Here is a 21,030-nt window from a genome sequence, read left to right as displayed (position 1 = left end):
GGGCACAACCCGGCATGAGTAGGTTAAACGTTGAGTTGTATAAGGGCATCACGGGGTGACCAGCCCCGCCCCACCCAGCCCCACCCCTCACACCCCCACCCAGCCCCACCCTCCCCACCCAGCCCCTCCCCACCCTCCCCTCCCCACCCAGCCCCTCCCTCCCCACCCAGCCCCTCCCCACCCTTCCCTCTTCACCCAGCCCCACACCTCCCATTTTTTGATGCACGACGGACGGACACAATAATCCCCTGTGGGCTGGTGTAACCTGGCGGTTCCTACCAGTACAAAGTTTTCGTCATTGGTTCTGGGGAGGTCTCTACCCAGCAATGGGTAGAAAAAGAATAATCAGGCTCCTGTTGCTGATTACAACGCTGATGTAGATGACATGAACAACTTAGCCAGAACACTATTCAGGAGAAATGGTGCCCAAACTGAGCGTGGATTCTCGCGAGACAATTCGAAGTTCCACGCGGGGCCACGAGCTGGGTCACCTGCGTGGGCCGACAGGGTTCGCTGGAAGACATCGAACCCTCCCGCGAGGCCACCGGGTGGCAGCTCGTCGTAGGAGAGGCTGCACGGGCTCACGCGTTGGAACGACTCGGCGAGGCCGTGCGTGGACGACATCGAGTAGATGTTGCCTCCGTAACCTGGACGGAGACAACAGCAGCAAAGAAGAGAGAGCGAGATATATATGTGTGTTTTATACCGGGGGTCACGGGCACATACACACGCGGCTCCAACCATTGCAACAATACGGACACGTTTGGAATATCATTTGCCAGTAAAAAATATGATAATTGTTTTTTTACCCTTCTATCTGGCAACAAAACTGTCACCTTTTTTACAAGGAGTCATGTTTGCATAGACCACAATACCTGCAGTCATAATGCAAACAAAAAACATAACTCTGATAATGTTATGCACTGTCCTTGAAGATGATTGGTCCATCTGGTCTTTTGGCGTCATCTGGCCCAACCCATGTGAGACTAGGCTCTAAGGAAAGCTGTCTCGGGTCTGGACCAATCAACTTCAAGGACAGTGCATACATTATCAGAGTTATGTTTTTTGTTTGCATTATGACTGCAGGTATTGTGGTATATGCAAACATGACTCCTTTAAAAAAAAAAGGTGTCAGTTGTGTTGCCAGATAGAAGGGTAAAAAACCAATTATAATACGGACACGTTTTAGGCAAACAAAAATATCGGCCAGGGACAAAGGTCCGTAGATTCTCAGAGCTCCAGGTTGGTGAAGCAACAAACCGTGCCGTGGGTTTTTTTCCAGTCTCAGGTGATGCACGCAGGTGGGTTGAATATTGTAAGCTGAAGGCAACGGGCAGTGATGATGAATTGTGATCGATTGTTACGACGATGGTGATAATGATGATGCACCAGTGCTGCGCGCCACCAGATGACTTCTCCAGAGAAGCCACGTGGGCTGCGTGTGCATCGTCTCGTGGTGCAAATGTTGACCAAGAAGCCACTGCCATCAAATTCCACGACCTTCTTGACAAAGGCGGCATGGGGAGGCCGTCTTTACAGCAGCGAATTGTCCAAACCGCTGTAAGAAGATGTTGTATGTCAAATATCGATGGGCGGTATCCATTGCAGTGTTAAGCATGACACACAGCCTAGATTGAAAACTAATTTCTCTCGATTGAAAATGCATTTCTTGAGAACTGCTTTTTGCGTTTAGTTTGTTGTCCTTCCCCCCCCCGCACCTCCGATTAGCACGGCTGGCTACGTACGGTGCGAAACAAGTTCAACATACATACACATCCCTTCAACCGAATTGGCTGTCGCCCCCCCCCCCGTGTGTCGGGTAATTTATCTAAACTCATCCTGACCTAATTGGAGACTTGACGACCGAACATGCGAGCGATGCGACGATAATGCGGCGCTCAACTTCTGATATTACTGAACCCACTGAGCGCTGGCCCACACAGTGACGACGGTCTAAAAAAATACATGCGCCTCCTCCGTGGAATAACCGTGCTAGTAAATGAGCGCGAATCACAGGTGCTGCTACGACTTTTATTGTCCCACGTGAAGCCGATTGTGTTTCATCGTTTAACAGCAGTAGCAGCAACAACAACAAAGCTGGCAGTTAAACGTGGAACATGCCAAGGGCATCTCGGATCGCACGCAGGAATGCTGTCGCAGGGACACTTGGAATCGTTCGTGGCACGAATCGCATGCGCGCCCTTTAAAACGCTTTTTAAAAGATTATATTTCGACTGCAGACTTGACTGACGTCAGCGATGAAGCAATTGCTGTGGGCTTTAAGTCTCGGGCAGTGTGCAGGAATTTAATTATGTCTTAATCACACAGATACACAAATCCAGCCACGGTCTTTTGGCCGTGGCAGAGAGAAAACTTTTTTAAGTTTGCTCGAGCTGTCAGAGCTGACTGATCAATTTATTGTGCATGACCCATGACTTGAGATATTATCGCTCAGCCGAAATACATTTCGCCTGCAAGCTTGACGGAACCTGTTTTCATTATTTTATTAACTCCGCTTGCCAATATTTCTTGACGTTGTTCACATGTGGGCGCCAACGCTCTCCAGAGTGGCCGAGGCGATAGCAAAAGACGTCCACATCAAGGAACCTGGCTTGAAGACATGCTATTAAAAAAAAAATGTATATCACGTAATATATAAACACCCGTGTCTAGAAATAATCTGCAAGTTAAATGATCACGCCCCTCCTGGCAATAATTTTCGCTGAAATCGGACGTTATTTATTTAACGCAGCTACAGGCTCGTCGTCGTCGTCGTCGTTTGCAGCGTGCGAGCGAGACACGGGGAAGTGCCCAGCGCAGATTACGGATGACGCTACTCGGGCGCTGGGGATGAGCGATGGTGATGGGTTAGGGGAGTGACGCGCCGGGGCAGGAAACGTTCAGCCGGGAATCACATCGCGCTTCTAAGACTTGGGGGCGGCGATCTGCTTTAATGGAAGTCGGGGCACAAGTCCAAGGGTGTCGTCTCAGCGATCGTCATTGCTCGTCGTTGCTTCATTCGAGTGACGCGACAGTGCCAAGGGTTGGCAGCGAGAACGGCGCTCGACGATTTTTTTACTTTGTGTCCACCGTGACAAGACGAGTGGATAGCTTCGCTTGTTCACCTCCCTATCGCTTTATTATCTCCGCTCTCATGGTGACTGTTCCCATGAACTTGACTCAATGATTCCTTGTGAGAAGGGGAAAAACAACCAACTCCTGTTGCCTTAACTTATTGTTTATTTTATCTACCACTTACTTTTCTTATGCTATTCGTTCAGCTCGCTGTTGCAATTTTGCTCTGCCCGGTCGTTGTTAGGCGCTGGGGTCGTGATGGTTTCGTTTGTCATTCTTGTTGCTCCGTGCCCTACCGGTACCGTTCCCGCTGCAATGTGTACTCACGCCCACTTTACGGAGGGCGATATTGAAACGTAAAAAATTAACCCGTAAAAACAAAGTTTTTCACTCTAAATCCTTTATATGCGTGGCGGCTAGAGTCCTCTCGTCCTCTGGCTTGAGATGGCTGCCACCTATGGGTCAGATGATTGTCTCCAGCATTAAGCAATTGGTAATTAAATATTTAAAAATTTTTTCCCTAAACAGTGTAAAATTTTGGAAACTTTTTTTCACGAAAATTTATTGTCACGCACAACGAGTCTGTGTGGAAAATGTCAGCTCGATTGGATCACGGGAAGTGGGTTAAAAAACTACCGAAATATTTGCACGGTCGTAAGCGCGCAAGCAAGCAAACAAGCAAGCAAGCACGCAAGCACGCAAGCAAGCAAGCGAACTTAATATAAAGGATTTAAAAAATTTACCCGTAAAAACAAAGTTTTTCACTCTAAATCCTTTATATGCGTGGCGGCTAGAGTCATCTCGTCCTCTGGCTTGAGATGGCTGCCACCTATGGGTCAGATGATTGTTTCCAGCATTAAGCAATTGGTAATTAAATATTTTAAAAAAATTTCCCTAAACAGTGTAAAATTTTGGAAACTTTTTTCACAAAAATTAATTGTCACGCACAACGAGTCTGTGTGGAAAATGTCAGCTCGATTGGATCACGGGAAGTGGGTTAAAAAACTACCGAAATATTTGCACGGTCGTAAGCAAACAAGCAAGCAAGCACGCAAGCAAGCAAGCGAACTTAATATAAAGGATTTAAAAATAAAGATTGATTGACTGCTCCACACACGTTGAGGACTCGGTCTCGCAGAATGATTCGTCTGGCCATCAGGTCCCAGTGCAAAGCAACAAAGATAACAAACAAACAAAAACGTGTTGCCCAAAACTATTTAGTTTGATCACAATTACACTTGTCAATATCTTTTGCGTGTTTGGCCGCCATGCTCTGGTGGTGGTAATAGTGGTGGCCTCGGCCCCCTCATAACGAGTTTGTTTATTATTTAATTATCAGCAGCCACCCCCCGCCCACCCCCACTCCGCGCCGTCCTCTCGACGGCAGCACTTGAAATCGTTGAACGAGCGCGCGCCAGAGAGAGAGAGAGAGCGCGGAGCGAGTGAGCCAGAGAGAGAGAGAGCAGAGCAGAGCGAGTGAGCCAGAGAGAGAGAGAGAGAGCGCGGAGCGAGCTAGCGAGCCAGAGAGAGAGAGAGAGCGGAGTGAGCGAGTGAGCCAGAGAGAGAGAGCACGGAGCGAGCTAGCGAGCCAGAGAGAGAGAGAGCGCGGAGCGAGCTAGCGAGCCAGAGAGAGAGAGAGAGAGCGGAGTGAGCGAGTGAGCCAGAGAGAGAGAGCACGGAGCGAGCTAGCGAGCCAGAGAGAGAGAGAGCGCGGAGCGAGCTAGCGAGCCAGAGAGAGAGAGAGCACGGAGCGAGCGAGTGAGCCAGAGAGAGAGAGAGCGCGGAGTGAGCGAGTGAGCCAGAGAGAGAGAGAGCGCGGAGTGAGCGAGTGAGCCAGAGAGAGAGAGAGCGCGGAGTGAGCGAGTGAGCCAGAGAGAGAGAGAGCGCGGAGTGAGCGAGTGAGCCAGAGAGAGAGCGCGGAGCGAGCTAGCGAGCCAGAGAGAGAGAGAGCGCGGAGTGAGCTAGCGAGCCAGAGAGAGAGCGCGGAGCGAGCTAGCGAGCCAGAGAGAGAGAGAGCGCGGAGTGAGCGAGTGAGCCAGAGAGAGAGAGAGCGCGGAGTGAGCGAGTGAGCCAGAGAGAGAGAGAGCGCGGAGTGAGCGAGTGAGCCAGAGAGAGAGAGAGCGCGGAGTGAGCTAGCGAGCCAGAGAGAGAGAGAGCGCGGAGTGAGCGAGTGAGCCAGAGAGAGAGAGCACGGAGTGAGCGAGTGAGCCAGAGAGAGAGAGAGCGCGGAGTGAGCTAGCGAGCCAGAGAGAGAGCGCGGAGCGAGCTAGCGAGCCAGAGAGAGAGAGAGCGCGGAGTGAGCGAGTGAGTCAGAGAGAGAGAGAGCGCGGAGTGAGCGAGTGAGCCAGAGAGAGAGAGAGCGCGGAGTGAGCGAGTGAGCCAGAGAGAGAGAGAGCGCGGAGTGAGCTAGCGAGCCAGAGAGAGAGAGAGCGCGGAGTGAGCGAGTGAGCCAGAGAGAGAGAGAGCGCGGAGTGAGCTAGCGAGCCAGAGAGAGAGCACGGAGCGAGCGAGTGAGCCAGAGAGAGAGAGAGCGCGGAGTGAGCTAGCGAGCCAGAGAGAGAGCACGGAGCGAGCGAGTGAGCCAGAGAGAGAGAGAGCGCGGAGTGAGCGAGTGAGCCAGAGAGAGAGAGAGCACGGAGCGAGCTAGCGAGCCAGAGAGAGAGAGAGCACGGAGTGAGCTAGCGAGCCAGAGAGAGAGAGCACGGAGTGAGCGAGTGAGCCAGAGAGAGAGAGAGCGCGGAGTGAGCTAGCGAGCCAGAGAGAGAGCACGGAGTGAGCGAGTGAGCCAGAGAGAGAGAGCACGGAGCGAGCGAGTGAGCCAGAGAGAGAGAGAGCGCGGAGTGAGCTAGCGAGCCAGAGAGAGAGCACGGAGTGAGCGAGTGAGCCAGAGAGAGAGAGCACGGAGTGAGCGAGTGAGCCAGAGAGAGAGAGAGCGCGGAGTGAGCTAGCGAGCCAGAGAGAGAGAGAGCGCGGAGTGAGCGAGTGAGCCAGAGAGAGAGAGAGCGCGGAGTGAGCTAGCGAGCCAGAGAGAGAGAGAGCGCGGAGTGAGCGAGTGAGCCAGAGAGAGAGAGAGCGCGGAGTGAGCGAGTGAGCCAGAGAGAGAGAGAGCACGGAGTGAGCTAGCGAGCCAGAGAGAGAGAGAGCGCGGAGTGAGCTAGCGAGCCAGAGAGAGAGAGAGCGCGGAGTGAGCGAGTGAGCCAGAGAGAGAGAGAGCACGGAGCGAGCGAGTGAGCCAGAGAGCGAGCGAGCGCTCGTGGGCGCACCGTGCAAGTGGGACGTGACCGGTGAGGAGGTGCTGGGCGGATGGCACGGAGGCGTCGTGTTGGCGTAGCCCTTGTGAGTGTGGCCTGCAGCCGAGATGCCCGTAAAGTCGGGCGAACCGAGGGGCGGCAGGTGATGAGGCTGCTGCTGCTGCTGCTGGTGGTGCTGTTGCTGGTGGTGCTGGTGGTGCTGCAGGGGCTGGTGCTGGTGCTGTTGCTGCTGAGGCTGCAAGCCCTGATGGGGCGTTCGCCGGTGCATCTGCGGGGGAGCGGCTGGTACCCGGCCGGGGCTGATGTGGTGGGGAGACGGCGTGGGTGGGGCAAATCTGGCGGCAGGGTGGCACGGAGAAAGGCGGTGTAAGAATGCGACATTTTGGAAAAAGGATGCACGTGATGTCGCTCAATTTACTGCGTTCAATATTCATGGATGCATGTTAAAATGACAAACTTTCACTTTAATTGGCCTGTTTATGGGGTATCTATAGCATGATTTAGCAGTGCAGTGACTTCCAGTGACACTACTGGAGACTCAATTCCAATGTCAAGACATTTATCCTTCATCTAAAGCAATATATTTATTTAAAATAACATATTTCTCCATTTCACCCCCCCCCCATGAAACACGTCACACTATACCACGCAGCACCTTGAGATTCAGTTGCATTGTGATGCTATCCAAATCCTATTTTAGTTATTGTTTATAATGACCTCTGCTAAAACAAATGTCTAATTATTGGGTCATTGGCTGGCTCACTTGGCCTCGCGGCCCACACTGGGTCTGGCCTGCATGGCCTCTTGGCAATAATAAAAATATACATTTATTTGTATGGCGCCTTCCACTAATGTCTCAAGGCGTGTTCAAAAATCGAGGCCCGTGTTGTATATGTACAGTATGTTGAACTTCTTTCGCGCCGTACGTAGCCGACCGTGATAATTGGAGGTGCGGGGGAAGGACAACAAAACTAAACACAAAAAGAAATTCGAAAGAATATTTTTTTTTAATCTAATCAATATCATAATGTGCTGCTGGACATTAATATTTGCCGTTGCGACTTGCTGACCCGCCCATCTGTTTCGTAGCTGCTTCATAGCTCATCCGGATTCCTCCAGTCTAAATAAAGATTCCGATGATGCCGAACATTCCCTCCCGCAGTCCCTCACCTGTCTCTCCGCTCATCTCGAGGGTGCAGTGCCGACACCTGCGGGTGCTGCTGCTGCTGCTGCTGCATGTGGTGGTGCTGCTGTTGCTGCTGCACTGCTGCTGGAGGCTGTGTCCCGGAATGGACGCCCGTGACCGTGACCGCCGAGCTCATGTTGGACACAAACATTCCTGGGAAACGAGCGGTCAGACAACGCGCAGGGCAATGGGTAAAGGTGCAGCCCTGCAATTGCTTGCTCAAGCCACTGCTGGCGGAAGGGCCTCCACTAGAGGGAGCTCTAGAGGGAGATGGCAGTACTGCACAGCAATTCATGAACCCATCTGTGTGGAACTCAGTGTGTCTCCCTCCCCACAACCCCGCCCCTGGACGGTATTATGCATGGATATTTGGTACGGTATCACAGTTGTATTGCCACGTAAAGCCAAACGCTCATTACAATGAAATCGGACAAATATCCCAGTGCAGGATCCTCTTGAAGAAGAGTCATGAGAGTCAGTGATGCTCTCCTAGATAAATAAACGGTACGATACCAGTATAAAATGTGCCATTTCACAAGGCCACCCTTGAAACTTAGCAGTTCGTGATTGAATTGGCTTTAACGTGACTCCGAATAAAACGGTGGATTCGGCTGATTCAACCACCAGAGGTGATCATCGGCGAGTGAACCCGGCAAGACTGCAATTAATTCCCCGCCCCCACCACAACACCCACCACTCGTCATCGCCCCACCATTCTTTCGCGACGACGTGGAGGCAGTGAGCACCGCGCGTGTCGTGGCGAATGGGAATGCTGGCGGGGGGCTTTTGTTGTAAATTATTTCTCTGCCCAACGCCATCACACACACAAAGGATCAGCAAGCCGTGGCTCGAACAATGCGTACGCCCTTGTATGGACCGTATGTTGAACTTCTTTCGCACCGTACGTAGCCGACCGCGCTAATCGGAGGTGCGGCGAGAAGGACAACACCACTAAATACAAAAAAGTTGTTCTAAACACATGGGTTCTCAATCTGAGTAATTTAAAAGTGCACAGCTCCAGTGGCTTCCTAATATCGGAAGGAAGAACGTTCCAGACGGCCGCGGAAGCGCATCTGAAAGCGGTGGAGAACACACGCACGCACGTGCCCCACAGTGTGGCCAACCACCCACGTACACCTCAGTGTGGCCAACCCAATGCTGCTGCTCACCTCCAGTACGGCCGTGGAGTGGAGATCAACTTGGGGAGGGTTTTTTTTGTTGCAACGACAAATTCGTGAATTCGGCAAGTGTCTTGGCTTTTGCGGTGCCACGGAAGATATCGTATGACGCGTCGCGCTGATGGCTTTAAGTGTTTTTTCGTGTGCTTTGAAACAATGTTTGTTGATTCATGTAGGCCAACCATGCTGCTGTTGTTGGAAATAGGTAGTCAAGAGATTAATTCCAGACGTGAATGCACTTTGCCTTCCAAGAACGGAAAACAACATGTGGGACGTTATGACATTGAAACATCCAGGCAGATTCTTATTAGTGTTAGTTACTTTTGTTACTTTTCATTGATATTCCTGCTTTTATTGCACACACACGTATACCGTATTGCACACACACACACACATACCGTGTTCATATACACCGTAAATGCAATAACAGCCGGATTAAAGCATGCGTAGGATTCCTGGGATGTACCCATTATTATTATTGCTTGAGGCTCATTGATCCAGGCCTTGGCCACATTTACAATTGTAATAAAATAAAAAAACCGCTTATATCATCGGACCTTTTCTGCCAGTATCAAAGTATGAACAAATAAGAAGAGCTTTTTATCCTTTCTGGAAACAAAAACAGGTGTTAAGATATTCACACACCAAATAGAAACCTCTTGCAAGGGAATCAAGTCTGCATTAACGCCACGTGTTTGTGGTGAACATGCAAACACACACGCTCTGATAATCTCCATATATATAAAAGGCAAAGTTGTGAATGTGTGTCCGTTCAAAATGTTTAGTGTACTTTCCGACATGCAACAAACTGCAAGTTTGCCATGTGGGTACTTTCCAGACTGTACACCATGCAAAAATTATAAAAGTACACTTTTTTTGGGGGGGGGGAGCTCAATAATGCATAGATTTTTTGCACGGCAAGTGAGCTGTGACGTCACATCTGTCATGTGACCCGCGCATGTGGAAGCGTAACGCATTGTAGCGCAGCGGTTAGCGCGCTGCGCTACAAACCCGGCGACCCGAGTTTCATTCCTGCTCACGGCCACCACCGGTGACGATTATTTTAACCGGTCCTGGGCCTCCCCTAGGTCGACTCAGCATCAAACGAGTAAGTGGTGTGGTGTGTCAATATCGCCACTGGGGAGACAAAGGCGGCCGGGCGTGGTGAATCAAAGTCCCGGACGAAGCCAGGTAGTAAAGCTAGTATAATATATGGCATTGTCTTTGCAATTGATTGGCCTACGCCAGAGACAGCCATACTTTATGGCCTTGTCTCACGACCAGTGTCTGACCAGAGAACGCCGACACAGCCAAGTTTTTTTATGAATTTAGAAATGCCGATGGTTTATTGGAGAGCTGCATTGCATTGGAAGGCACCAAGGCTCTTGATAATGATTGTGTAGAACATCAGATATTCAATGATTCGTGTAATGAGTGAGAGGTGGCTGATACACTGCATTGGTCTCCTCCTCCTCCTCGCACCCGCCTCTCATCTGCTTCTCTTGCCGTGCGGTCGAGAATTCGTTTCAAGCCCAATCGCAGTAATAAACGTCACTGTAATCGAAGTCTTAACCAACGAGACTGGCCCACACTGCTTGCTCGGAGCACTGACACCGGTGATGATTAACACGGCTATTAATATTGCTAGCCTGACAATTTAACAGCCACTCAGCCAAGCCAGCCAGCCAGACGCGTGATGGGCTCACATTTGTCTTGACGTCAGCTCTCCGTTGACCCAACCCATCCATGATACATTAGTTAAGTCGTATAAATGATATTTCAACGCATATTTGAGAGAAAACTGATTAAATGCTCTTGGCATGCAACGTTTTACTTTCTCGACGAGAAAAGAAGACTGATTTGAAACGTTTGCTAGCTCGCGGCTGACGGCAATTGTTCTGGCTGTAAAGACGTCTGTGTTATTTAGAGCATGACTTTGCTATCGTGCCCTCTGACCCGCGGAATGATGGGCTGCAATTCATCTTGTCATTTGTGCATTACATGTAAAAAAAAAACACCGCATTTTTGGGAGACACAACCTACACATGTTCTATATTTTTAATGCCCCCAGTCCTTGCGGTTACAAAAATAGAAAAAAAGATGTATACGGCGTACTCAAACACAACAGAGCACTCGTGATTTCCCAGTGGGGAGACAGTGGAGCGTACTGTGGTGCGAGTGCAGAAGAGATACTGTACATAACACACACAAAAAAACATCTTTATAAACTTAAACAAAACAAAGATAGATGTTACAGGCGCACCTCTGGGGAAGGACAAATGCAACACAACATGATTTAAAAAAATAAAATGGCAAAGCAACGCAATTGGCAACATGCTGACGTTACTTTAAAACCAGGATATTACCCAGCGCGCGTAGAGGCATGGGCACATTTCGCTGCGTCGTCTTCGTCGTCCGCATGTTGAACGGGATCAATTTCTCCCACGCGAATCTGGGTTGGGTTAACTTTCAAGTTTCTAACCACATGCGCCGCATTTTTAACAGCTCTGCTAATTCGCCCCCCATCCATCTCGCCTTGCTGCCCATCTGGCCTCTTCCCTTCCCATTCCTCCTCGTAATTCCACAACCCTCTTGTTGGAAGTGTTCCTTTTTAATGTGAGCACTGCTCATATTTTACAGCTCAAATAATGTCACCACCTTTCAACGGCTATTGGGCAGCGCTCATCTCCGATGATGGGCCACGGCTGGCGACGACATTGTGAAATTATTCCGACGGCAGAGTGAAGATCACCGATAACTCTCCATGACACAGGTTATACGCCGCGTCCGGGTACAAGCGGAGGTGCAATGGGTAGTACGCTGCAACTGCCGAACCCGAGAGGAGGCGATAGCAAGCTACGTTTTTGTATCTGCCTCTGGCGTATTGTGCTTTCAACCCGGCGACCTGAGTTGGAATCTTCAGCCATGGCAAATGATATGAGAACCGGTCTGGCCATACTGCCCCTCCCACCTCACCCCTTCAATAACTCAAACTAACCAGCATGGTAAAGTATAGTTTAAAAAGAGATACCCATGACCGACATGGTGTGGGGGAGACTTTCCTTCATCTGTTGGTGGATTGAGAATGGCTGAAATTACATGTTTATAAATACAAATAAGTCTCGATTTGCAAAAGGATTACAGTTTCACACGCAGTTTTTTTGGGAGGACAGTTTTGGGAGTGAGTGCGGATCTAGATGAATAAAATGTGGGAGGGGGTTGAGGGGGCAGCCGCGGCAACTGCCATGTGGACATCTGAACCGTTTAGAATAATTCTGCCTTGCAGCCTTTGTCTGAAATGTCTCCTTTTTGACGCAGACATCTGAAAGAATATCTCCCTTTAGGCACGCATTCGCACCCAATCACCTCTTTTTTTGCAAGGTCAACCTCTTGCCCGGCTTTTTTTTTGTTAGATGCAAGCGTCGAAAAATAATATTTTGTACGTAGGCATCTGTGTCTATGTTTTATGGTCGAATCGAATTCGTTCTTACTGCAAAAATGCCTTTTGCATTTGTAGCACCTGCAAAGAATTGAGTAGAAATTGGTAGAATCGCAGCCTAGGGCAAATACTATTTATAAATTGCCTGTCAGCTCATGAGGTTATGAGTTCAATGTCTGTGGTGGTTGAGGCCAGGCAGTAAATCTGCCACCATGGCCTTCGGTTTCAGTGCCAGTGCAGTTCATCAGGAGCCAGATTTTTCTTTAAAAATGTAGCTCTGTTTTTGCTTGATGATTAATGTATCTGCCGCTAACCGTATCACAACGAGAATTGTCATGGTTTGTTTTACGATATGGTTCCTCCTTTTGTTATTGTAACCGCATGTGCTGCGAGCGTATTTTATAATTTACTGTTTGTGTTTATTTTTTGGCCGGTGTGGTGAAGTCAAAGCCCACATTCATGTCAGTAGAACACAAACGCAACAAAGAGGGTTATTTATCACGAGCCGGGCCTCAGGTGATTGATCGGTAATCATCACAGACTCCGATGAAAAACCTTAAACGTTTTGGAAATCACCATGGACATTTGGGAAATCACCAATACTCCCTGCTGCCCTCCTCACGGCTGATACCATAATGGCACCTCCTACCTTTGATTATACATTTATTTTGACCGCTTTAAGAGCTGCAACAATATCGGTCACGTGTTTTTTAATTTATTATAACAAACGGCCAAATGAAGCCTATTTCGCTAATGATCGAGGTGTGGTAAATTGTTCCGTTGAGACCTAATTGGGTATAATCGCGCAATTAACGGCTCGTCCCATTTTGAAATAATTGAGTGCAGATTATGATGTGCCAGGGTTATGTTTAGAGCTCAGGTTGTTATTTTTGTTTTTTTTCTCCGAAAGACTCAGGTATGAAAGGTTAACATTTGATATACCCATTCAAATGGTGTGGACTCAATGAGAACTCTTTACCACTCAGTTATGTGCCTCAACATCTATGCTCCCAGCCTTCAGCCTGCACTCGCCAGCGTGGTGAAGTATGACCAATTAACTTTAATGACTCACTTGGGGGGGCACTGGATTGGCGTGTACGTACATATTTATTCATCCTATCAAATTCCCAGAACATTATTCGCCGTACGAATGGCACACAAACAGGCGTGTGTACTTTACATCCCCGTAGCAATCCATTTCTGTGTCAGTCGTAAAGATTGTTTGACCACACGTGACTGGTCATCTCAGTTAGTCAACCCATGGCACCTGCTGGGTCTGTTCCATGACCTCCTGCCAGCGGGCCTTCGACACTTCACGTGGCTTCAAAGTGCACCTAGCATGGCACGAGTGCCGTGGTGACGTCACCATGGCTTCGTGGTGAATGGCGTTTGTTGTTGTTGTGTTGGCCAGTGTGGGATGGTGAAGGGAGCTGGGGGATCCGGGACCGGTTCAGATCTCATTCAACGCTGATATTTCCATGGCCAGGTATCGAACTCAGGTCATCAGATTCGTAATGCGGTTCGCATACCATTGCACTGGCACTAAGGAGTGAAAACAATTCCACCCCTATATATGCTTAGTGAAATAAAAACAATATAACCCCCCCCCCCCCGTGGTATGATCTTAAACGCTCTACTCGTATCATGGGAAATGTGTTAAAAGGAAGCCACTGGGGCTATGCACTTTTAAATCGAGATTGAAAACTAATTTCTTTGGAACTTATTTTTGTGTTTAGTTTGTTGTCCTTTCCCCGCACATACGTTTAGCACGGTTGGCTAGGTACGGTGCGAAAGCGGTTCGAGAGATGATATCCCTTCCAAAACAACACGCAACTCCAACCTCGTATGCACACAGCTGCCCACGAATAAAATAAAAAAGTTCCACATTCGAGAAAGATAAAAAAAAATTAAGTAGTTCGCTGCCCAGCGTGCAACTCCGCTCACCCTGGTTGAGGTGGTGCGAGTCGCCCGGTGCCACCCCTCTTCCGTCGTAGCGCTCCGACGATGTCGCCATGCCCAGGTGCAGCCCCTGCGCGGACAGACACTCGCCCAGCGGTTCCTGCTCGTCCCCCAGCACAGACCGCAGCTGGAAGCCGGGCGGGATGGGAAACGGTTGAAACGGTGAGGGGGTAGGGAGGGGAGGTGGGGGGGGGTCATGGATTTTATGGTCAAGTCCTGGATTAACTGCCCAGTTCTGAAGCGATCGGTGGATCGTAGGCTGATTGCGGTTCTGTCGGTGGGGCAGAGTCTCTTCCTGGGCTTGTCCTAGCTCCGTCATCGACACGAGGACATATTTTCTTGTTTGAATGGTGTGATATTTTTCCACTCTTTCCGTCCAATATCTCCACGTGCAGTGGCACATTATGCTCTGAAAATCCAATTGATGCTGCTGCTATTATGGGGTGGACGCTGTGTGAAGGTCCCATCGTAGTAGCCATGTGCTCTGAGCAACAATGCTCCTCATTTGTCCGCTAAAGCCTCACCAAAAGTCTCCGTAGTCTCCTGCATGAGGGTTCTACGTCGGATGGTTTGGCCGAGTTCTGAACGAGAGTTTTTGCTTTTTTCTCTCGCAGAATCCCATACACAAGAGGGGATATTTATCTTTGCAAGCCAGCCCGGTCACCATCACGTAGCGGGAGCATTCTATTTCACAGGGGTTCATTCGGGAGGCACCGGCCGTACCGCAATGTTGCAGCGCGGTACATGTGACGCAGCATGTTGAAATTACAGTATTGGAAACAAAAGACGTGCGCGCTGTGGTCAATGCACCGAGGTCCGTACTAAATAAAGCCTAGTCCACAGAGAGCTCTCGCTGTCCATGGAGATGCGATGTTACCGGCGAAGGGGGGCGGGCGGGGGGGGGGCATCGTATCATTCACGGGTGAATAAGCGCACGCACCTGCGCCTATCGCAATTACGCAAAACGGGGTAACACTACCGCGTAGGATTTCAGGGGTTGTGTACTGCACAGCTCTTCGATGTGTTTGTCTGGTGGTGTTGTTTGCCACGGTGTCCGACGTTTTTCCGCTCCACGTGCTGTGGGGAGCTTTTTCAGGATCTCGAACTTAAGGATTGTGGAAAAAAAGCGTGTTCAGGAAAGAGAGGCGACTGAAAGAGCTCCCCAACGTATGGAGTGAAACGTCGGACATCGTGCCGAGCAACAGATCGGAGAGGAAAATGGGGTAGTTGTGTTGGCTGACGAACGGTTTTCGCATTACTTTAAGTGCCTTTTTTTTAACGGAGATTTCACTGAAATCCCCTCTCGTTTCCCTAGCAGCGGCGAGCAAGCCAGCAGTTTTGATTGAGGGAGTGAGGGGGGATTTACGGTCGTAAGCAGGAAGCATTTGCTCATGAGCAGCAGCTTCTGGGTCTGTGTCTAGCTTGGCATGTGTCACTGAAGGCTGGCAGCGCTGGAATCCACAAGCCAGGAAAATATGAAAAATATTTCAACCGAAAGAGAAATATTGCATCATTAGACTCGTTTTAGTTTTGCCCACAGTGTGCGGTAAATACTATTTAAACTTCCCCAAAGGGTGTTTTGTGTGTGCTGCTTGAGCAAATTATAGTTACATGAAGTTAATAAGTGGAAACATGGGATTGTTTAATCCCTCAAATACAGTTTAATCCAGTAGCCGGTGGGACTTGGAGATTAATGTCTCCAGGTATTACTCTCAAAGGGGCTTTTGTGCACAATGTGACACTGGATATTAAATAATGTTCCTGTGAGTCGGTTTGATGGCAGGTTTTTGACAGCCAGTCAATATGGAGCAAGACTGACTCATCATCATAATCAATGATCAATCATTAATTAACGTCCTCTTAAAAAATATGGCATTCTTTTTTTTGGGGGGGGGGGAAATATGAGACAATTTATTTTCAAACTGGTTAATCAATATTCATCCTTGACATTTTGTTTCATTTGTCTCTAGATATGACAAAGGTATATTCTCGTCTTCCTTTCTAGTGCTGCTGCACAATTAATGGGCAAGAGTCCGTTTGATTTCCTATATAAATATTAACTTAAAATTCTATAAAAACAATGAGTCCTCTGAACCAGCGTTTTGCAGCAACGTTTGTTGAAGACAAACCACTGGGACTGGCTGATTCACAATACAGTACATATATTTTTTTGGTTAGGCCACATAATAATCTGACTATATCCCCCCCACCCCGCCACCAAGCACCTGACATCGGTTGTAGCTTATTTGAAATTCCTATCTTTACGGTGTGGCCTGTAAACGCGTTCCTGCTTCGTGCACACGCTTACGAACGTAAAACCAAGGGACGGGGGGGGAAGTGCAGGGCGAGTGCTCGGTATAGAGCAGGGGTCGGCAACCTACGGCTCCGGAGCCGCATGCGGCTCTTTACGGGCTGCTTCTTGACGATATGTACGTATGTACAGTATGTACTCAGATGCATTGCGGCTCTTGAAATACTGAATTTTGTACCGAATTGGAAAGAAATGGCTCTTCTTGTTATTTTGGTTGCCGACCCCTGGTATAGAGGGTGGAAGGAAGGCTGCCGTGGCGGGTGGCGGTGCTACCTTTTTGTGGGTGTGATGCTCCTTGGCGGAGTGCGCCTTGACGTGCTTGCGCAGGGAGCTGGGGTCCGTGTAGCGCTTGCTGCAGCCAGGGATCTGGCAGGCGTACGGTTTCTGCAGCGACAACAGAGATGCGTGCGTGAGCGCGCGAGTCACGGCCCATACTTTTGTTGCGTTGGTGTTGTCGTGAGCGCACGCGTTGACAATGATCTTGGGTTGGTTCAAATACAAATGACTGCAGTCTCTATTCGGAATCGTTTGGAATGTTTATTTTGAATTCCGGTTTTTAAATCGCAATTGGTTCGCTCGAACGGCCACTCCTGCTGTTTCTGGTCTTGTGTGCTGTGCTTTACGCACTGTTGTTATTATAGTAGTGTCATGATTATGAATGGAATTGGAAACTATTTTTGCTGGTAGATCATTTCAACTTAAAACAAATTCACTGCATCCTAAATGCATTTATTTGGCGGTTTGCAAGTCTCCTTAACTGCAACTACTGTACAAAAAACGTCTCAAATCTTTAAATTTTTACATTTCTGGGAATTATATTTGTTGGTTTGACTGCCATCTAACAAAGCATTGATTTGTAGCGGAACATTTGGAAAGTGCGCCCCCTAGTGTGTAGATGAGAAAAACAATCCCTTGAAGGAATTTCAGAAGCGGTTCTTTGATATCTCCTTCAGCGGGCTATTATCTAACACAATTACGATCCCTTACTCTGCAGGTTACAAATTGATACTTGGCATCGGTGTCTCATTATTGATGCCCCTAGCAGAATCTTACATTTTTCCACCTATAGATTGTCTTTGTGTTCCCATTGTTCCTGCCATTCAAGTTTACGCATTCCTCGCAAGCGATAACCGACAATTAACAAAACTAAGCATTGCCATCAACTTAGGGATGGAGCTACAGATCCGTGGTCTCGTTGTCTGTCCGTGTGTGTTTGTGTGATGAGACGGCGTGGGAGTGGGGCTGTTGGCCTCATTTGACCAGTCATGGTCGCCACGCGCATCTGCGAGCGGATGTTACGGCTCAACGAATGACAAATGTTTTTTTTTTATCCTTTTTTCTCTTTTCCAGCAATTGACTGCTTCGGCCCCCACTGTATTCTAACGTGAAACATCTCACATAAAAGTCAAACTTCTCTCTGCTTAAACCAGTGGTTCTTAACCTCGGGTGCATGCACCCACTGGGGGTGCCGAAATGCCCCTTCTGGGGGTGCGAGACGTGTCCAGATTTTTTTTTTAAGGTAAATCATCGAAAACACAAATTAAGCACAGACACGCAAGTACAATTTACGTAGTTTCATCAAACCCTATGTATGTATTAACATTTTATATATTTTTTTACGATTGAGAACCAAAGGGGTGCAAGGCTGCACTCAAGGTTAAGAGCCGCTGCCTTAAACCGAGCGATGCGGTGCGGCGTTCTTCTCCGCGGACAACGCCCAACGTACTGAGCCTCATGTCAGCCGACCACCGGCTGGGATGTTGTCGGCTGACATCAGGCTCGGCGCGTCCAGTGGTGCGTTCTTTGGGCAGAGCATCTCGGCAGCACCGCGGCTGAATCGTCCAAACGTCCGTCGCTCTCCTTCACCACGGCCGACGATCTCGCTCAGCACCCCCCCCCGCCCCAGCTCTACCAGTCCCTGTGACACTCCGCTCATCACCCACCCCCTCTACACGAAGTGGGACTCCATGGGGTGTCCCTGCGCCGTGACCTCACGAAGGTTCCTCACGGCTCGCAGCTGTAAAAGCGGCCGTGCGGGTATGGGTGACACTTCGCAACGCGAGCTGAAAAGGGAGGTCTCCCAGGCGCCCCGAAAAAGAAAAAAAAACCCCCACACATTGGAGACCCTTACACGTGCTGCGATTACTCATTCTAAATGTGAAAGAAAGGAACACGCAGAGACAGCTCGCTTGGCATTTTCAAAAAAAAAACCCTGGAGGGTTTTATGACCAAATAAAAAAAATGCCTTTTTGCTCGGTTTGCTTTCATTGACTCTATAAAATAACAGTTCCCCTTACACCTCTTTGTGCCGTCAGCTGTTCATTTGTAAATCTTTTTGAAGCCGCGGGTTGTTTGAAATCTCGCACACACGCGCGCACGCACGCACGCTTTACTTGAAATGCACTCACACATCCCGATCGAGAGTTTATTTCGTGTTGGTGAGGAGGAAGAGGTTGCGCTACGAAAGGGATGAACGAGTTAACCGAATTGGAGGCGATGAGATGGAACGGTGAAGCAAGGGCATGCGATGTTGGCGATGGGTTTCGGCTGCACGGGATGGGAGGCCGATGGAAATGTCCAACACAGGGGAGTCCGTAGAATCTTAGATTGCCACGAAGCAAGACAACAACAAAAATACGTGGTTAACAAATATCAACCTCCGTCGGGCTTTTAAGTGCCCTGAGCTACGCTTAAAATGGGGACATTCAGTTGGTGGTCCCATTGCTTTGGGAAATGAGGGTTGGTGGACCACGCGAGTCTGACACGCAGATCCGCAACAGGAGCTGGGAGTGAGAGGAGAGCAGGGGCAGTCCGACCGCAGGGAGCCAAGGAGGGACCTCTCCTGTGGTGGGTCCCTGACAGCACCTCGCCCCTCCTGCGTCCACCGTGGGGCTTTTTAATTGCAAAGCCGTGAGCCGTGGTGCGAGTGGAACGGCGGCGGTGCAACGTACTCACGCCTTCGCGCGCGCACGTGGCAGGTGTGAAAAAACAGCCCCCCCTCCCCTCCCACCGGACCGATATCGAAACGTCAAAACGAAAAGTCTAAAAAATAGCTTGAGTTTGTAAAATGGGCTGGGGGTGGTGGATGGATGCCGGGGAGTTGTGTGTGGCGATGTAGCTGTTGGTGGTAGTGGTGGTGGAATAGCGGCGAAGGGAATCCGAGAGATTTTTGAAGGAAAAGGAAGGACAGTACCTGAGTTCGAGAGAAGGGCACTTTGCTGTGCACAAGCAGCAAAGAGAAATGTAGAGTTAAGACAGAGTCAGCAGAGACTGGTAAGGCACAGCAAGGGGCAATCCACTGCTGGTCGATGCCCTCCTCACAATAAGTCAGTCATAGCGGGTTGTTTGACCACACTTCACGCTGGTTGGGGCATGTTGGTGAGTGAGCTGGGATGCGGCAGGGGAGGTTCGGATATCATTCATTCCTGTTAGCTTTGGCCGTGATCGAACCTTCGTGAACTGTACACTGGCTGCCAGTCAGTCATATAATTAATTTGAAAGTTATTTCATTGGTTTTTAAACCGTTGAACGGTTTGGCACCAGCATACACGTCTTCTATGCTTTTAATATATGAACCAACAAGATCCCTCAGAACCTCTGGTTCCGGTCTTTTAGTCGTCGCAAGGGTCGCGACCACATCTCACGGAGACGGCGGCCTTGAGTGTGGACACTCCCTGCCTGTGGAGCAGCCTGCGAGGGGATCTCGGAGAGCTTCGCAATCATCAAGCAATTTCAAGTTCAATCTTAAAAAACTTACCTTTTTAAAGTTGCTTTTACTTAAGATTCTTTAAAGTGTCATTTTTTAAATATGCTTTCGATAGCAATACATTATAATGCAATTTTGTTCTGTATGGAAATTGCTTTTATTAGTCTTGCACTTTCGTCATTTAACAATGTTTCCTTTTATCTGTACAGCACTTTGAATTGCATCTTTTGCACGAAGTAGTGCTATATAAATAAAGGCTTGATTGATTGATAGCACAGTAGTGCGCTAACCATTCTGCCACCTCATCCACCCCTTGACATGCACCGCAGCAAACAAATATCCATCTGTGAAAATGCTGTTCGAACAGCAACCTGGCAGTTACTGAGTTAGTGAGTCACGGTCTTTGCCCCTGTGAATTGTCGATCCGTGCGGACCACCGCACCCCTCTGCTCGGTTTGAGAGACGTCTCATTTCGTGTGCACTGTTTTCATTAGCGTCGTGTTTTATCAGCTGTTCGACTCGTTTATTCTTCAGCCACGCCGGCTGACGGCGGGGACACGCCCGTCGCACGGTAGCCAAACGCAGAGGGGAGAGAGCGAGAGAGAGACATCGTAATGCTCGGTTGCTGTAAATATGAATTCGAAACGAGCGTTCGAGAAGAGCTGTGCACACGGTTTCGATTACGGGTGGCGATGGCAAATCGTAACAAAAATATTTTGCCGTCAATATTTTTAAAATCTCCGAAACCCTGGCAGCTCTATGCGACCGGGTTACGCTTTTATTTTTGCTACTCGGCTAAACGGCAGAGGGATTTCACGAAGGCCAGCGGGTTTTTCTTCGCCTCCCCACCAATGTTGTTAGACGACGGCTTGCTCTCGTTTCAGAGTCATAGGCGAAGTTAACATTCTACGTTGTACTTTGCCGC

The 21,030-nt window shown here is 49.1% G+C and overlaps 1 protein-coding gene across 1 annotated transcript in view; it reads right to left on the bottom strand.

Moving 5' to 3' along the window:
* The window catches only part of LOC144726841 (zinc finger protein GLIS3-like), a 43,491-nt gene that overhangs the window by 7,209 nt on the left and 15,252 nt on the right, over positions 1-21,030 (bottom strand). The window contains exons 8-12 of the mRNA XM_078605795.1: positions 16,673-16,783; positions 14,074-14,215; positions 7,497-7,665; positions 6,339-6,661; positions 492-647 (exon numbers count right to left, since the gene is read on the bottom strand). Coding sequence (XP_078461921.1) covers positions 492-647; positions 6,339-6,661; positions 7,497-7,665; positions 14,074-14,215; positions 16,673-16,783 — 901 coding nt within the window. The remainder of the gene's footprint in view (positions 1-491; positions 648-6,338; positions 6,662-7,496; positions 7,666-14,073; positions 14,216-16,672; positions 16,784-21,030) is intronic.

Source organism: Lampetra planeri, chromosome 24 (genome assembly GCF_965212315.1).
Source record: "Lampetra planeri chromosome 24, kcLamPlan1.2.h2, whole genome shotgun sequence".
In the NCBI taxonomy this organism is placed as follows: domain Eukaryota; kingdom Metazoa; phylum Chordata; class Hyperoartia; order Petromyzontiformes; family Petromyzontidae; genus Lampetra; species Lampetra planeri.
The sequence above is the reverse complement of the archived record's forward strand: the minus strand, read 5'-3'. Positions and strand labels throughout refer to the sequence as shown.